This window comes from Molossus molossus, unplaced genomic scaffold (genome assembly GCF_014108415.1).
Source record: "Molossus molossus isolate mMolMol1 unplaced genomic scaffold, mMolMol1.p scaffold_m16_p_13, whole genome shotgun sequence".
Classification (NCBI taxonomy): domain Eukaryota; kingdom Metazoa; phylum Chordata; class Mammalia; order Chiroptera; family Molossidae; genus Molossus; species Molossus molossus.
The window spans coordinates 28,515,856-28,530,831 of NW_023425348.1; the positions used below are offsets into that span (position 1 = coordinate 28,515,856).

The following is a 14,976-nucleotide window of genomic DNA, read 5'->3' on the forward strand; positions in this document are numbered from 1 at the left end:
CAAAGAGCAGAGGAGGCCTCTTGGATCTCTCCTGGATTCTACAGTTAAACACAGCCAGTCGGAATGTCCTAAAAAGCTTTAAAAAATGGGATACGAGTGAAAATACTTGGAGCCAGCAGCTACTGCTTGAACGTGTTTTTGACAATTTAGTCAACTTTTTTCTCTCAGGAAGGGCGCGAAGCGTCACGCTCTCTCCGTGATGAGCCCCAGTGGTGAATATCTCACCACTTCCCTTTTAGAGGAGCTCCCGGGTCCCTGCCCTAGCATATGATTCCATTCCACTCGCTGTGCAATTGTAAAAATATCAACCAAAATCTAGTAGTCACCAAGGGGAAAGTGTTATTTGAGAAGCTTCCAAAACACGGAGCTGCTGAATCTCAATGAATTAAGGGAGTCGTTCCCAAGCTGTTCATTCAAGTTCTGCATGTACACGGAACTTAAGGAAAAATGCTAAACACCAGCTATGGTTGGATCATGAATAATTTTCTGCCTTGGAATGAAGCAAGCACAGGACACGGCTGAAAAGGATATTTACATGGAAGGCAGGAGATGTGGGGTGGAGGTCAGGAAACAGTGGGAGGAAGAAAAATCCCTTCTAGAATCTGATTTAAAATTCATTTTCTTTAAACAATGAATATAGAAAGTACTGTTTAGGCTTTTTACTATTTTCCTAACATCTCTTCAGCTGTGCTCCCATGGCCTGTAGTGTTGCTATGGAGGAAAGAGATGCCTGTTTGGGATCAAATTAGGGGCAGAGTGCAGAAAAGGAGAAATGACGTATTTGATGCCAAATGAATGACTTTGCGCAAGCGATACCTGGATGGAGAGAGAGCTCCGTTAGAAATGGTACACAGACATGGTATCTTTCAGGAGGGGTGGGTAAGAGTTTTGTGATGAAGAAATAGGACAATTTGGCTAGAGAAGACCCAGAGATGCCCAAGCTCTTGTCAGAGAACAGGGATGCTGCTAGTGCAACCAGAGTTTAACCTGTCCCCTTGATCCAACCCTAATAAGGGAGGGCTCCACGGGGGGCAAAGTTCAAGGACAGGCGTTAGCTCATGCGACAGAGCATCCAGAAATGCACAGTCTGCAACAACCGATGACAACAAGGGTCCAGGTAGTCTTTATCTCCCTGCAACACAGAACAGCGTTTCTGCTAGAGCTGACCTGTGTGCTAGCTCACACCATCAGAAAATCATTTTCAAAGAAGAGCCTTTCTCCTCTCCACACATTGGGTGAGGCAACATAAACAAAGATACTGTCCTTGTTTACTATCTACAAGAAAAACATTTTCTAGCCTAAGTCAGGCCTGAGCTAGAAAAGTGGGTGGCGACACCCCCTTCGATCTGTGGCTGAAGTGTGTAGTAATTGTGGTCTTTACAATACAAATATTTGCCCCTGGGATAAAGAGATGGGGACTGAACGGTCGACCACGGTGTGCACACATTAGTGAGCATGTAAATCACGGAGCCACTGAATTGAAATTAGAGTCTCCTGAGAAGTGTGAAGATATGTGATAAAGCCACAAAGGATTATGGGTTAATTTTGTTCCCTTCATTCCCCCCCCCCCCTTTTAACACACAGAAGGAACATGCTGTGCGATGGGCTGCTTAAACAGTGAACAGCTGAACTTTATTATGTTTTCTTTTAATAACAGCTTTCTTAACTAGGTTACAAGTTGGGCTTCTGTTTCTGGAAGCTAAGGAGAGTCTAGCTGTACACCGGCTTGTAGGCAGTGGTCTCTTTGGAGGCACGAGAAAGTGACTGGCAGATCCTTGGTGCAGGAAGTTCAGGCTTGGGAACAAAAATCACGCAGGCCAGAGTCTTGGTGAATTCACATTGTGGTGGGAGGAAAGAAATGCAGTTAAACCAGAATCAGGTAGGTGGTAAAGATGGAATTGAAGAGACGGCATGCTCAGAGGAAAAGCATGCTGAAACACTGTGCTCCCTCAAGGAGAATCCACCAGTTACCGCTGTACGTGCCGGGTTAGGATGTCCTCTTCTCTGTAACCAAGTGTCAGGACAGCTGAGTGCACGAGGCTTATAATGGAAGCGAGCCTTGACTCCCCTTGAAAGAGGCACAGAGTATTTACCTAGGCAAGACCTAAACTGTAACCTGAGACCTCGCTTTGGATGCACACCAACATTGTACACCTCATGTGTATTCTTAGCATTCAAGCCACAGGGCACCACCAGGCTTCTTAACCACGAGAAGCACCGATCCCTCTCTTTCCTCTCTATTGTTAGCTTGGCCAGGAAGATGCTTAGGCAAGGAGGAGGGGAAGAGACGAGAGTTTCAATTGCAAAGGATAAATAAGCAAGAGATCTTGAAAGTGAGAATGAAACGTGAATATGATAAAGAAAACTATAGGTTTGTGGAGAAAGGGAAAGAATTTGAAAAAAAAAAAAAAAAGAATGACTCTTAGATTAGAAAGGATTTTCAAAAGGAGGATTTGGTGGAAGAGGAACCACATCTACACTGAAAGCAACCCTCACCCGGGGAAGAGATTTTACTTTAGCAGTAATATAGATGGTTGGCGTTTCAAGATGTTGTTGGAAATAAAACCATGTTCTGTTTGGGTCTCTGGCTGAGTAAGATGGATTTGTAGAAGAGGTTTGGAGAGATGTTCCCAGAGTCCCAGTGAAACCTCTGTGATGGAAGCATCACAGACCAGAGGGTCAACCCCGTGGTCTTCATTAAAGGACCTACTCAGTACACTGAGCCGGAGAGAATTCTACAGGTAGAGACTAGCACTTAGAAACACGAAGATGGAGACACAGAAAACTGGCACCATGGTCTTGATAGTGATTCCCAGACATATATTTGGAGGAGCCTAAAGAGACTCTTACTGGGGAGGGTGCGGTGTTGATATGGCTGGGGCTACAATGGAAGGTCATAATGACTCTGAGCTGGTCTCAGTCAGCGTCATAGGGTTAATGCATTGGCTACCTGGGCCATCTCCATTGGTCACCATTGTTTATTCCATATGCCCTCGGTGGACCACAACTGAAGCATTGGCAGAAGGAAGGAATGAGAGACCAAGACCTTAAAGTTTAAGAATGGAGATAGGACAAACACGAATGGAAATACACAATAGCACTAATAATGCTGATATAAAAACATGCAAGTAAGGTTACATGCAGCACTACTAGGCATGCTTACCTATATGCAATCACACATACACACACATGCGCATGCACACATGCACGCAGGGATGCTGAGGAGATGCAAAACTGAGTTGGCTAACTGGGCTGGTCACACCGAGCTCAGAGAAAGGCGTGCTAGCAGAGCTATCGAAGAGAAGTACAAGCAAGGGTCTGCTGCGGTGCGCAGGGAGGGTGGTGGGATGTGCAGAGGTCAGGAGGTCGCATGCATGGATGACACAAGGGACAGAAGCAGTGCTGTCGGGCTGTCAAGGTGCGTGCGAACTGGACTGTCAGGGAAGGAGGGAGATGAAACCGATGGCTGATGAGAGAGGGCAGCTCCTCCCACTGCTCAAAACAGCACCCAGGAGCCCTGTTGCCTGTTGGGTTTTGACTGTACTGTCCTCTGGGCTATTTCGAGAAGTTACTTCACAGATACCCCTGGAGGCCTAGCACCAAGGACACATGTTGACACTGAAATGCACTTTCTGGGACTCTAACTGGGGGTGGTAGTGAAGGAATCACCAAAGCTGACCGCACAACCAGGGGATGCATAGATGCAACCCTTTGTTTCACCAAGAAAGAAGAAGCTGCGTCACACAACTTAATGAGCTGAAAATGACTGAGAAGGTACAGAAGCAGAGACATCTTTCATGGATCAGAGGGGGGTTCCATTTCAAATGCATTAAGTGGAGATGAAGAAGGAGTTGAAAGCTTGGAATGAGGATGGTCGTGTACAGGGACGCTGTGATTAATGCGAATTAAGGAAAACAAAGACGTGCTACCGTCATTCCATAAAATGAAATATGTAGAAAACAAACTTTTTCTTTCTGGGAGTTCAGAGGACCCTCTACTGAGGTTTGATTGGGGGGTCATGGGGCATTCTTTTCCTATGCCTCAATAAAACAGATGTGGAGTGTTCTAAATGCTTTCCCCAGATCCAGCCATTCCTGGGAAGAGAGGCAGGTTCCTGCCCATCCTTTCCAGGCACTGACTTGTGGAAGGAATTGATTCCCCCAGACCAGCAATCTGGATTCCCCACCTCCCATGGAGAACCGTGGGAAGCCAGCTCCGACTCAACCAGAGTCAGACCTAGGCCTGGCACACCCTCCTCCTCGCTCCTCTTAGCGACAGCCTGTCGTGTTCCTCACCCTCAGCACCGATTCCCTCTCCACCGCCTCTCCCTGCAGGGTTGTTGAGGGCAGTAGTGCTGTTTTGCCCTCTCCTTTTGCAGCCTGGTGTGCTTGCTTGCTTTCAAGGAATTCGAAGGTTGGCTCCCAAGGTCTACCCTGTATGCTTCCATCTGCTTTTTCTATTCAGCTCTTGAGGGAAGCTCTCACTGGCTATATATCTCGGTTCCATTTCCTGCCCTTCCTTTGGTGGACAGCAGCCAGGAAACTCTTCCTGGTGGGGTTTTTCGGTCTAGGAATGGTATTACTGCTGCAAAACAGATGAGGTGGGATATGTCTTAATTTACTTCTCATTGGAAAAGGCCTAGTTAAATAAACCAACCTACAAAAAAAAAGATGAAAACAAAACAACAAAAAGCCCACAGTACCTCAAAAACAAAGGAAAAACATGAAAAATCAATCAAAACACCCCTCTCCCCCACTCAAAATTCAAACGCCCTCAAACTTCGCACAAAGGAGTCACTGGATCCCAGTAATGTAATAGCTGTTAGAGGCATGTATGAGGTCTGTGGGCGGCACTTCAGCCTGTCACAGGCAGTTATGAAAGATGTAATTTAATTCATTTAAAAAACTGTAAAAGGCAGATTGGATAGCTGTATTTTAGCAAATGTGTTTGCACTAAGGGTACCTTCTGTTGAACAGTTCTGCCCACAAGCTGTCTGTAGAATATAGAACATCTCTCGAGCATGCTTGCCACCTTGAAGCAGGGCAGTCGGGAGCAGAAAAAAAAAAGAACAGAATGCAGAAAAAAGGTGAAGAAAAAGAGAGAAATGAAGGACAGCAAGTCTAGTACCATCAATACATTTAGAAATGAGATTAGCCAACTGTGACAATAGAATTTAAATGACACACAGAAAGACATTAAGATTGCAGTAAATAACGTACTATGGAAAATCCAGCCAGAGAGCACTTTCTGTTCAGCTTAGCTACAGTCGGAACGAAAGCACAGGTCTAGTATTCATTTTACTGGCTCTTTTGCATTCCAGCACTATACATGTTTTAATCTCAGCACTGATCATTAGTGGGTTTTTTGTTTGTCTTTTTTTTTTTTTGCTAGTTGCTCCAAACAGTCAATGATCCCATTGCCCCATACAGCTCTGGAGGACTCCAACTTACCAACTATGTCAAACCACAGAGGGGTGTTAGCTGGCTGCACAGACACCACCCCCACAATCTCGGTGACTCTGTCACTCTCCATGACCGTGAAGTTATAAAACGGCTCATCGAAGGTTAGCGGTATAGGTGAAGGGGGTGGTTTCTTAATCCATTCAATGTGCAGGCGGGCTGTGGAGAACTTCTGTGGGCGCCCGTTGTCCACCGCCTTTATCTACTCACACGGAGAGAACAGGGAAAGGAGTCTTAGAGCTCGGGTCCCTGGCGAAGCATGAATCTGTCACTCATACGTGGTTGAGCTGAACATCCATACTCATCACAGTGTCAGCAAAGGGCAGAAGACAGTGGCAATCTGGGGAGAATGAGCTCAGAAATAGGAGGGCAACAACTTGGTCATGTGGGGGTCCATGCCACATTCTCCAGAAGGTGATCTGGACCACAGCCAACTTTACAGATGTGGAAACTTGAAAAGCAAGTGTTGCACTTACAATTTTTAGCATTTTATGGTCATGAATGATAGTTACATGAGTAGAAATAGCTCACTTGATTCTTTATACTTCTAAGGGTGATGCTTGAAAGTACATTGTGAATCTCTTCTTAAGTATGAATTATATGTGTGTGCACAGAAATGTGTGTGTGTGTGTGCGCGCGCGCGCATGTGTGTGGGGGTAAATGGTCATGTCTGGCAGCCCCTGTCTTCTGCTTTAGTCTGGAGAAGGATTCCACTCACACAGAATCCCGGAAGACTGAGGGAAGTAGGCGAGGAAAAGGCAGCAGCCTTGCTCTGACCCCCTCAGAGGACCTCCAGTGATGCCTCCTGAGAGCTGAGGAACTCTCTTGGTGGAAGCAGGGGCTGAAGGCAGTGGAGTGGGAAAGAGGGTATTAATGATTCCTCTGGATGGTTTGATATAAAAGCTGAGGAAAGCATGTCTCCTCACCCATATGTGCAGGGTTAACTGCTGTGGTGTCCTGGACTTAAATTGGGGGGGGGGGAGGCAGTTAAATCCAACAAGCAGACACCACTGAGAGAAAATAAAAACAAAGGATTAAAAAATATTACATTAAAAATAAGACTTCTAGATGCATGGCAAATAGTTACAGCCTTTAATAACAGTGGTGCTTCATAGCTCCCTAGTGCTCTATGTTCAAGGATGATCACTTTGCCCTAGAGACCCTAGAGAATTCCTATGAGATGGAGGACACTTGAACAGAGATGTCTTAGGTCAGGTTTCCTAGGAGTAGAGCTCGAGACAGGGATTTGAGTACAAATGATTTTTCTGTGTGTGTGTGTGTGTGTGTGTGTGTGTGTGTGTGTGTGTTTGAGGAGGGGAAGTGTTCTCAGGAAAAAGGAAGTGAAGAGAGCAGGATGAACAAGGGAAGATGTTAAGCAAGGGTGTGGTCTCAGCTAAAGTCTAAGCTCAGCCTTATCCCACAGGGAGCTTGGAATCATTAACTGCACCACAGAGTTGGATCCACCTAGAGGTAGCAGGTTGAACTTTTGTATCAGGCATCAGTCAGTCATTGGTTGTGGGCTGCCAGGTTCGGCTGGGAATGTGGAACCAAGAGGTTCAGTCAAAGATAACTCTCTGGAGAAGAGGGCAGCTATGAGCTCTTAGCAGCCAACATTCAGTCACAGCAGTTCAGGGAGAGCTGCACTAGCCTGGTACGGGGGATCTGGGTGGGGCATCAACAGTATCCACTGTAGTCCATCCAGTCCTCAGAGATTCCCATTGGCAAGTCTCACACAGCTGCAAAAGCACGTATTACATCAGAGCTTTTAATGGTATAAACTGAGCTAGTGTTTTATCATCATCTTTTCTCTGCCCACCATTCTAGATGTATTACTGATCAAGGAAAAAACCCAAGTCCAGTGAAAGATAAATGAAAGGACTCAGATCAGCCTTTAAAATAATAAAGAGCTGAATGTATATAGCAGAGATGGTTGAGGACTAAGAAGGATGGCACTAACTCTTGGCATTATTAGGAGCCTGGAAAGTGCCCGTCATGCGTAGGATGACCAGTCCTCTTTCTGACACTACATGTCTAACATGGTTAGGGGTGGGGGGAGCAGGCTGGCACCTTACACATGGGAGTTTAAGTCTCTATTTGAGATGGTGCTTATGTTTGTTTTTATTTTTAATTTTCTAACACTGAAACATTTAGTCACGTTTTACTTAAGTATTTTTTTTCACTTTTTAGAGAATAAACATAGCTGGGATTTGTTTCTCACAATTCGCACAGCTCGATTCATGTTTTATCACATTGTCAACTATTACAAGAGTTGTTTTCTTGTGCATTCTTGGAGACACATTGAGTGATGTTGAGTTGCAGGTAGGGTATGTCACTCTGCTATTCCCCTACCTTCAGTTTCCATCTCTGTAGCTTGAAACAATTTAGCATCACAGGAGTGTGTTGAGTATGTGATGGAGCAGGATGTGGATTGAGAATGGAGGAGGTTTGCTGATAGGATACAACTAAAGGAAATTATATAATTATTTAAGAATATCACTGAAACAGAGGTAGCCTCCTACTGCTATGTGGCTGTACTTTTGTTTTGTTTTGTTAATCCTCACCCAAGGATACTTTTCCATTAATTTTTAGATAAAGTGAAAGGGAGGGAGGGGAAGAGAGAGGGAAACATTGATGTGAGAGAGACACACTGATGGGTTGCCTCCCGCATGACCCAACTGGGGCTAGGAATGGAACCTGCATCCTAGGTATGTCCCCTTGAGAGGGAATTGAACCCATGACCCTTGGGTTGGGTCGAGGCTCTAACCGCTGAGCCAAACTGGCCAGGGTGATGTGGCTGTACTTTTTACTCTAAATATGTATTATTCAAAGGAATATACATGAATAAGAGAGTGACTCCCTCCCCCGTTAATGTTATTGAGGTTCAGAAAAATCTTACCGTTAGGATGTCATAACTCCCTGCTGTAAACTGCTTTCTGGAAGAAACCATGCCAGTTTTAGGGTCAATAAAGAACTTTCCATCATCATTCCCATCCACTATACTGTAGGAGATTTCTGCGTTGGGGCCCTCATCTCTATCAAATGCAAAAGCCCTGTAAATGGGTTCTCCCCTCTTCTTCCGGTCACGTTCCGGTAGCTTGATCTGATAGACCTTCTCTGGGAACTGGGGCTTGTTGTCATTTTCATCCAAAACCTGAACAACCACCCAAATGGTTGACTGTTTTGGAGAGGAGCCGCCATCTGTCACCGTCACCTGAGATTGGAAAGAGAAAGCATTTTACAATCAGAAAGGAGAAAATCTCTTCTTGCCACCCCGTGAGAGGTCTGCTCTGTGCCTGAGAACAGCTCAACTTCCCTATTCCTGTAGCTCATGTCAAATGCATAATGCTTCATAGTTCATCCACAGAAGCTGGGGAATGCCCTAAACCCAGTAGTGGAAGTCACTGCTGAAAGGGTAGGAGGGAGGCAAGGCTCTCACGATATGGAGTGAAGAGGGAGCAGAAATGGGACTGGTTTTCAAAATGCACCAGCTTATGCAAACATAGTGGGCCTAAACTATGGCCTGCTCAATAGACACAAAAACAGTATAACCATTATTGTATGTTAACCCATGGGTATGTCTTCTCATCCTTGGACAACGCTATCACTGTTCAAGTTTTTTCACTATCCATTTTCTTTTCCATCTTCATTGTTAATGAACAAAAGGAAAACTGTGATATATACTTCACAATTCTGATGGTACAACTGATAGTTAAAATATATTTTTGAGAGTCACAAAATAACTTTTTTATTCCTCTCTGTAAAATGGGAGGGGAGTAGACACCCTTTCCCATAGTTGTATGTCTATAAAAATTGAGAGCAAGGAAAGAAATAAAGAGCACACATAAAAATATTTGCATGGCAGATATTAAGTCTTTACGTCTTACTGTGACTAATCTTCTTGGTCATAGTGATGAGAGTTACTATCATATTAATACTTAACATGTGGCTGGTGACCCAGTAAAGAAAGCACTCTCCCATGCATTATCTCATTCACTTTCCAAAACAGTCTCTTCAGTAAGTGGAGCAAGTTTATTTATTCCCACTTTACAGATGAGAAAATAGAGGCACATAGGTCCCACTGTTACCAAGTACTAAAGCCAAGTATTGATTGTTGGCAATTCTGCTTTACCGCAAAACCTGGAAGAACCTATATTTAATCTTTAAATCACTACCTTGAATACAACAGCTTATTACCTCAAAATATGTACTTGGAAACTGGAAGGACCATGAAGATGCATTTGTCATCAACAGGAGAAAAACAACAGAGAATTACAGCACCTGGTTATCCAGTTTTTCACCTAATAAACCGACCTGACAGAAATAACAGGGTGGGGGGTGGGGGGTGTGACTCAAAATTTGGCAAAACAAATGAAAGACTTTGCAAAACAGAATTGCAGTCTAATTTAGTTTCTCTTACAAGCTGCCTACGAGGATGGCTGTACTAGATTTAAGGTAAATTTTCAGAGGAGTTCTTATTTTCTTTGAAAAATCAATCAAGTTTCTTTCCAAAGTTATTTTCCCCATCGGTTTGTTATATTTCACAAAAGAAACACATCAAGGCCAACATGTGCCAAGGCTGGATTTTGACTCTCAAGCTAATTCCTGGACACGCTGAGTTCTAAAGAGGCACGTTCTGCGGCTGCCAAACTAAAATGTTATACTCCCAGGTGAGCTGTGTTGACCAAAACACATTGATTTCTTGGCTGTTCAACTCCTTTGACTTTCTGTTCTGCTTGAACAGCCTCTTTCCAAATCCAGACAACTCTCACAGTCTTCGCCATGCACAAAATCACCTCCTCATTGTTGTCGATAGATGCCCCACGGTGAGCTCTGAGATGCAGCGCTGGTGCCGATGCAGAGCCAGGGAGCTGCAAGGGAAAGAATGCCTCTGGGCCGTGGCTCCCTGTTCACTTGAGGATCCTGCTATTGTGAAAACGTTTTCCTTTGAAGCAAACCTGGGTTGACAAACCTAGGTCCTTGCAGTGTGTGCAAGCAGGGAAGGGGGGCAGCTGCACCGGCTCATGAAGCAGCTCCAGGCGTGCTTCTGGGAGCTGGGTGACTGACATCACTGCCTCATCTCAAGCACCCGGCTCTCTTGTTCTCTCAGACTACAGAGGCATCCCTCAGGCCCTTGAACACACTCTACCATCTCAGGGCCTTTGCATATGACATCTTCTCTTTCTGGAGTGCTCCCCCTGTTCCTTCACCTGGGTCTTGCCTACTTATTCTTCAGGTCCAGCTGAAATGTCACTTCCTCAAACACGCCTCCTCTGACAACACAGGCCAAGTGCCAGCTCCCTCCTCCCTTCCCCTCCCGAACTATGTACTGTTCAATTGCCCTAAGTACTTTTCTTTTGTAGTATTTACTGCTGTAGAAATGAGCCACATTCATGATTCTCCAACCTAAGCTGACAGGCAGCATGAGGATAAAACAGACTTGGCCTTTTTGTTCGGTGTTTTCACTCCCCTGTTAAGCCACACAGGACATGCTCCCAAATGCTTACTTAAGGAATGAGACTCTAATTCAACTCCCACTTGGACTCTCTCTTTAGCCAAAGCAGTCTCCCCTTGTAAAACCTTCATAGATCATTCAGGGCCCTTTGTAACATCTCTACAAGCTGCCTTTGGCCTATAAGTCTTCCATCTTACCTATGGCTTCACTCGCCACCTACACGCTGACATTTCCCCAATGCATACTCTTGTACCTAAACCTTGTTCCCCAACTCCAAGCCAACATGCTCAACTATTTACTAGGAATCTACTCTCTGGCCCTCTCACATGCACCCCAACACCCCAACTCATAGACTGAAGTCATTATCCTCAAACCTCTTCCTTCTCCTATTTTCATTGTCTCAATATATGATACCCCAACCACTCTCACACAGGCCCACCCCAGAGTCCTGGGCATCCATCTAGAATGCCTGCTCTGTCTAACTATTCACATCCAACCAAACTTGGAGGCCTTCAGGTATCTCTCATATGCAGCCCCCACACCAATGTCCTCTGCCACACTGCCCCTTGGACAGGCCTCATTTGCATATTGCTTGAACTACCACATTAGTCTCCTGGTCTCCCTCCCTCTAACCTTCACCTTTGTTGTAAAGTGTTATTTCTTCCTCAGAAATATGACTTGCATGCTATTCTTTAGGGGCTCCTTCAGGACAAGGAACTGGCTGGCCTTGATTATCACCAGATTATCACTATCTGCTCCTTTTCCTCCTTCCATGATCTGTTCCACTGTGAGCCTGGGGGTTCCTGAGTATGCCATGCTCTTGCACCTCCATCCCATTGCACAGCTACTTGTCTCCATGGAATGCCTTCTGTTGAGAAGACACCTGACTCATTCTAGCAGCTTCCATTCAAATGCCCTTTCTTCTGCAAAGCCATTCTTGCCTCCTGCACACTGGGGTAGGCACCATCGCCGTGTTCCCACCCCACTGTGTGCACAGCTCCAGACACTAATTATCACCTTGCATTTTCAAGTGCCTGTTTGCTTGTTGGTCTTCACTCCATCATTTCAGACCTTGAGCAATTTGAGATCAGGGCCTGTCTCTTATTGTTAATGTCTGGCAGCTGGGAGAGTTCCCAGTGCCAAATAATTGTTGTTGAATAAAATTAAGAATTAATTTATCCAAAATTCTTCCCTATGATGGTAAATGGGGAGCACATTCAGATACTAAAGGGTCTCTGTTTCTTCATTTGTAACAAAGAGATTAAAAATGTATTATTTTCCAAGTGTCTCTTGCCCTGTGATTCTATGAAAGGGGGTCAGGTAGATATAGACAAAATTTCAATTGTGCACGCTGGGGTATATACCCCACTTACATCACAGAGAACACTACAAACTCCATGATTACTCATAATGATTTCTAGCCAATTCCAAAACCATGCTGGCCACTTATCTACAATCATCTGAAATGATTTATTCATGTGTTTGGCTCCTTCATTTCACTGTGAGCTACTCAAAGGCAGGGACCTTGTCTTTTGCATCTCTTTCCCGGAACCTGGAGCAGTCTTAGTAAATGTTTGCTGAACTGAACTACATCATTGCTAACCTCAAAGTCTTCATTTTCATTGTTATTTCTGTGAAAATTAATAAACATAAAGCTCATTTGAAATGGAGTTGGGAGGCTAGAGAGAGACAACTCTCACACATGTGTTACTCAATGCATACTACTGATTCCAATAGAAAGAGGTATGTACTTTGCATCTCCAACAGGAAGTGACACCATATTACTATCTCACCAGGAAGAAGAAAGGTTCCTCTTTACCTAGTAACAGTTCAGGCCAATGAGAGACTGCGATAACTCAACCAATGAAAAGTCACATATATACACTTGAAACTTTCCATTTCCTCCAATGGACTCTGCCTCTACCAGAGCACCTCCCAGTCCACAAAGGAGCATTCTTCTCCTTTGTTTCTCGGAACTTGTGTGTGGTTCACCTTTAGACCACATGCCTCAAATTACAATTCTTTGTTTTTTCAAGGAAACCCATTTTGCTAGAGAAATATCTGGCAGTCTGTTTGTTTAGGTAAACATTTTTCTAGACCCACTCATATGTCCAGCCATGTTTGCACCTGGAATATTAATCATTTATGTTTCCATCAGATTCTTAGACTTCATATTTAAATACTGCCATAGGCCTCCGCCCATTATGAGGAATTAGCTTATATGGAAGAAGTAGTTATGCTGGGAACCAAAGCAAAACCAACTGAGATAAGTCCCCATTATCTCTTCCTCTGCATCATTTTTCATTAATGATGCAAGGAATTAGCTATTGTTTAGAAACTATCCATTGTCTTCTTGCTCTGCCACAACCTGACAAGAAAATACCAAGCTATTCTAACTTTGATTTTCTGTTCTCATTATTGATCAATAATCAGTGGTTTGGCAATTAATCAAAAGCCTAGAAGATTAATATCTTCAGTTATTTACAACTAACAAAAGGAAACACAAATAGTTCAATACCGCTGAAAGAATAACACAACCTCTTTCAATTTTCTATGGTATCCTTGTGGTCTGTGATTACCAGGCAGAGTAGAAGTAATCAACATAGTCCAATGGATTATGACAAAATTACAAAGAGGAGCTTGATTTTAAACCTATTCCTGGAAGATGCAAAAGATTTATAGGACAAAAAAAAATGGATGGACATTGAGAATTCTGGAGTTATAAGATCTAGTGGAAGGCCACACTTCTCACTGGTTGAAATTGCCTGACGTATTTATTTTTGTTGTCTCTCTCCCTGCAGTAGAATATAATGTATAAGCTGCCTTAGAACTGATACCTTGTGTCTTGTCCAGTGCCTTGTCCCCAGTGATTACAAAGAGTGTCTGAGAATATAGTCAATTATTTCAATTCCACCATTCTCCTCAACCATTAATTTATCAAACATGGCTATTTATTGGCCGCTACATTTAAAGTTGAAAACCTTTCTTCAGGAATTACATGTCTTTTCCCACTGCTCTTTATTTGTCCTTGACCCTTACTCTGTATGTGATTTCACTTATTATATGTATTTTTACTTATATGCTTATTTATTGCATGTCTACCCCGATTAGATATGAGCTCCATAAAGCATAGATGTTCATCTGTTTTGTTCACAGATGCATCCCTAGCACCTACAACAGTGGATGCAGTAAGCATTCAATAAATATTTGTTAAATGAATTAATGAAATATTCCTCCAGTGCCTTCTAGCTACAAATCTCTTTTTGAGGCAACAAATATACATAGATTCCCATTGAATTCACCCTTTCCCCATGCCTCAAATCCTTTATAATATTCCAGACTTACAACTATCTGGCCACAGTTTAGATGGTTTCAGTAACACCTCAATGCTTTATCAAATAGCCCAATTATTAACAAGTAAGCTTAATTTTTACAAAGCTCTTCTTAATACTGAGTCTGAATCTACCTGACTATATTTAGCTTAGACTGCCTGTAGCATGATAGACTACTTTTAATCTTTGTAACTATATGGAAAAGTCGAATTCCTCTGCCACATTGTCCCATATTTCTACTGTGGCATAACCCAAAACCAAGTGGCTTAAAATAACTATAATCATTTTATTGTCTCTCCTGGTTCTAGGGGTTGAATGAGGCAGTTCTTACTTGGGAAGTTTCTCATGCAATTGCAGTCATAGGTAGCTGGGCCTGTAGTCACTGAATATGCCTGTTGGTCGATGGTGGACACTGGCTGGGATCTCAGGTAGAGCTGAGGTCAACAGCCCCAGTACTTACAAGTGGTCTCTTTGTGTGGCCTGTGCTTCCTCACAACATAGTGGCTGGGTTTTAAGAGCAAAAGGCCAAAAGTACAGAAAGTAGCAGGTGCCAATTTCTTCCATCTGAACCCAGAAACTGGCACAGTATCACTTGATCCATATACTACTCACCAACAGTCTCAGAGTTCAGATTCAAGGAGAGGGGTCATAAATCCTACCTCTATAAGAGGAGAGTTAAGTAATTTAGGGGCCATATTTTTAAAATGCCATACTCATAAGTATATCTGAGATC

The 14,976-nt window shown here is 43.6% G+C and overlaps 1 protein-coding gene across 3 annotated transcripts in view; it reads right to left on the minus strand.

The window, feature by feature from the left end:
- Nucleotides 1-14,976, minus strand: part of FAT3 (FAT atypical cadherin 3) — a 502,003-nt gene that overhangs the window by 118,536 nt on the left and 368,491 nt on the right. For 2 of the 3 annotated variants that reach the window (XM_036258794.1, XM_036258793.1), the window contains exons 4-5: nt 8,356-8,670; nt 5,451-5,661 (exon numbers count right to left, since the gene is read on the minus strand). In XM_036258794.1, the coding sequence (XP_036114687.1) occupies nt 5,451-5,661; nt 8,356-8,670 (526 nt within the window). Of the gene's footprint in view, nt 1-4,962; nt 5,032-5,450; nt 5,662-8,355; nt 8,671-14,976 lie in introns of all 3 variants that reach the window. The other variant, XM_036258791.1, reaches the window with a different exon arrangement.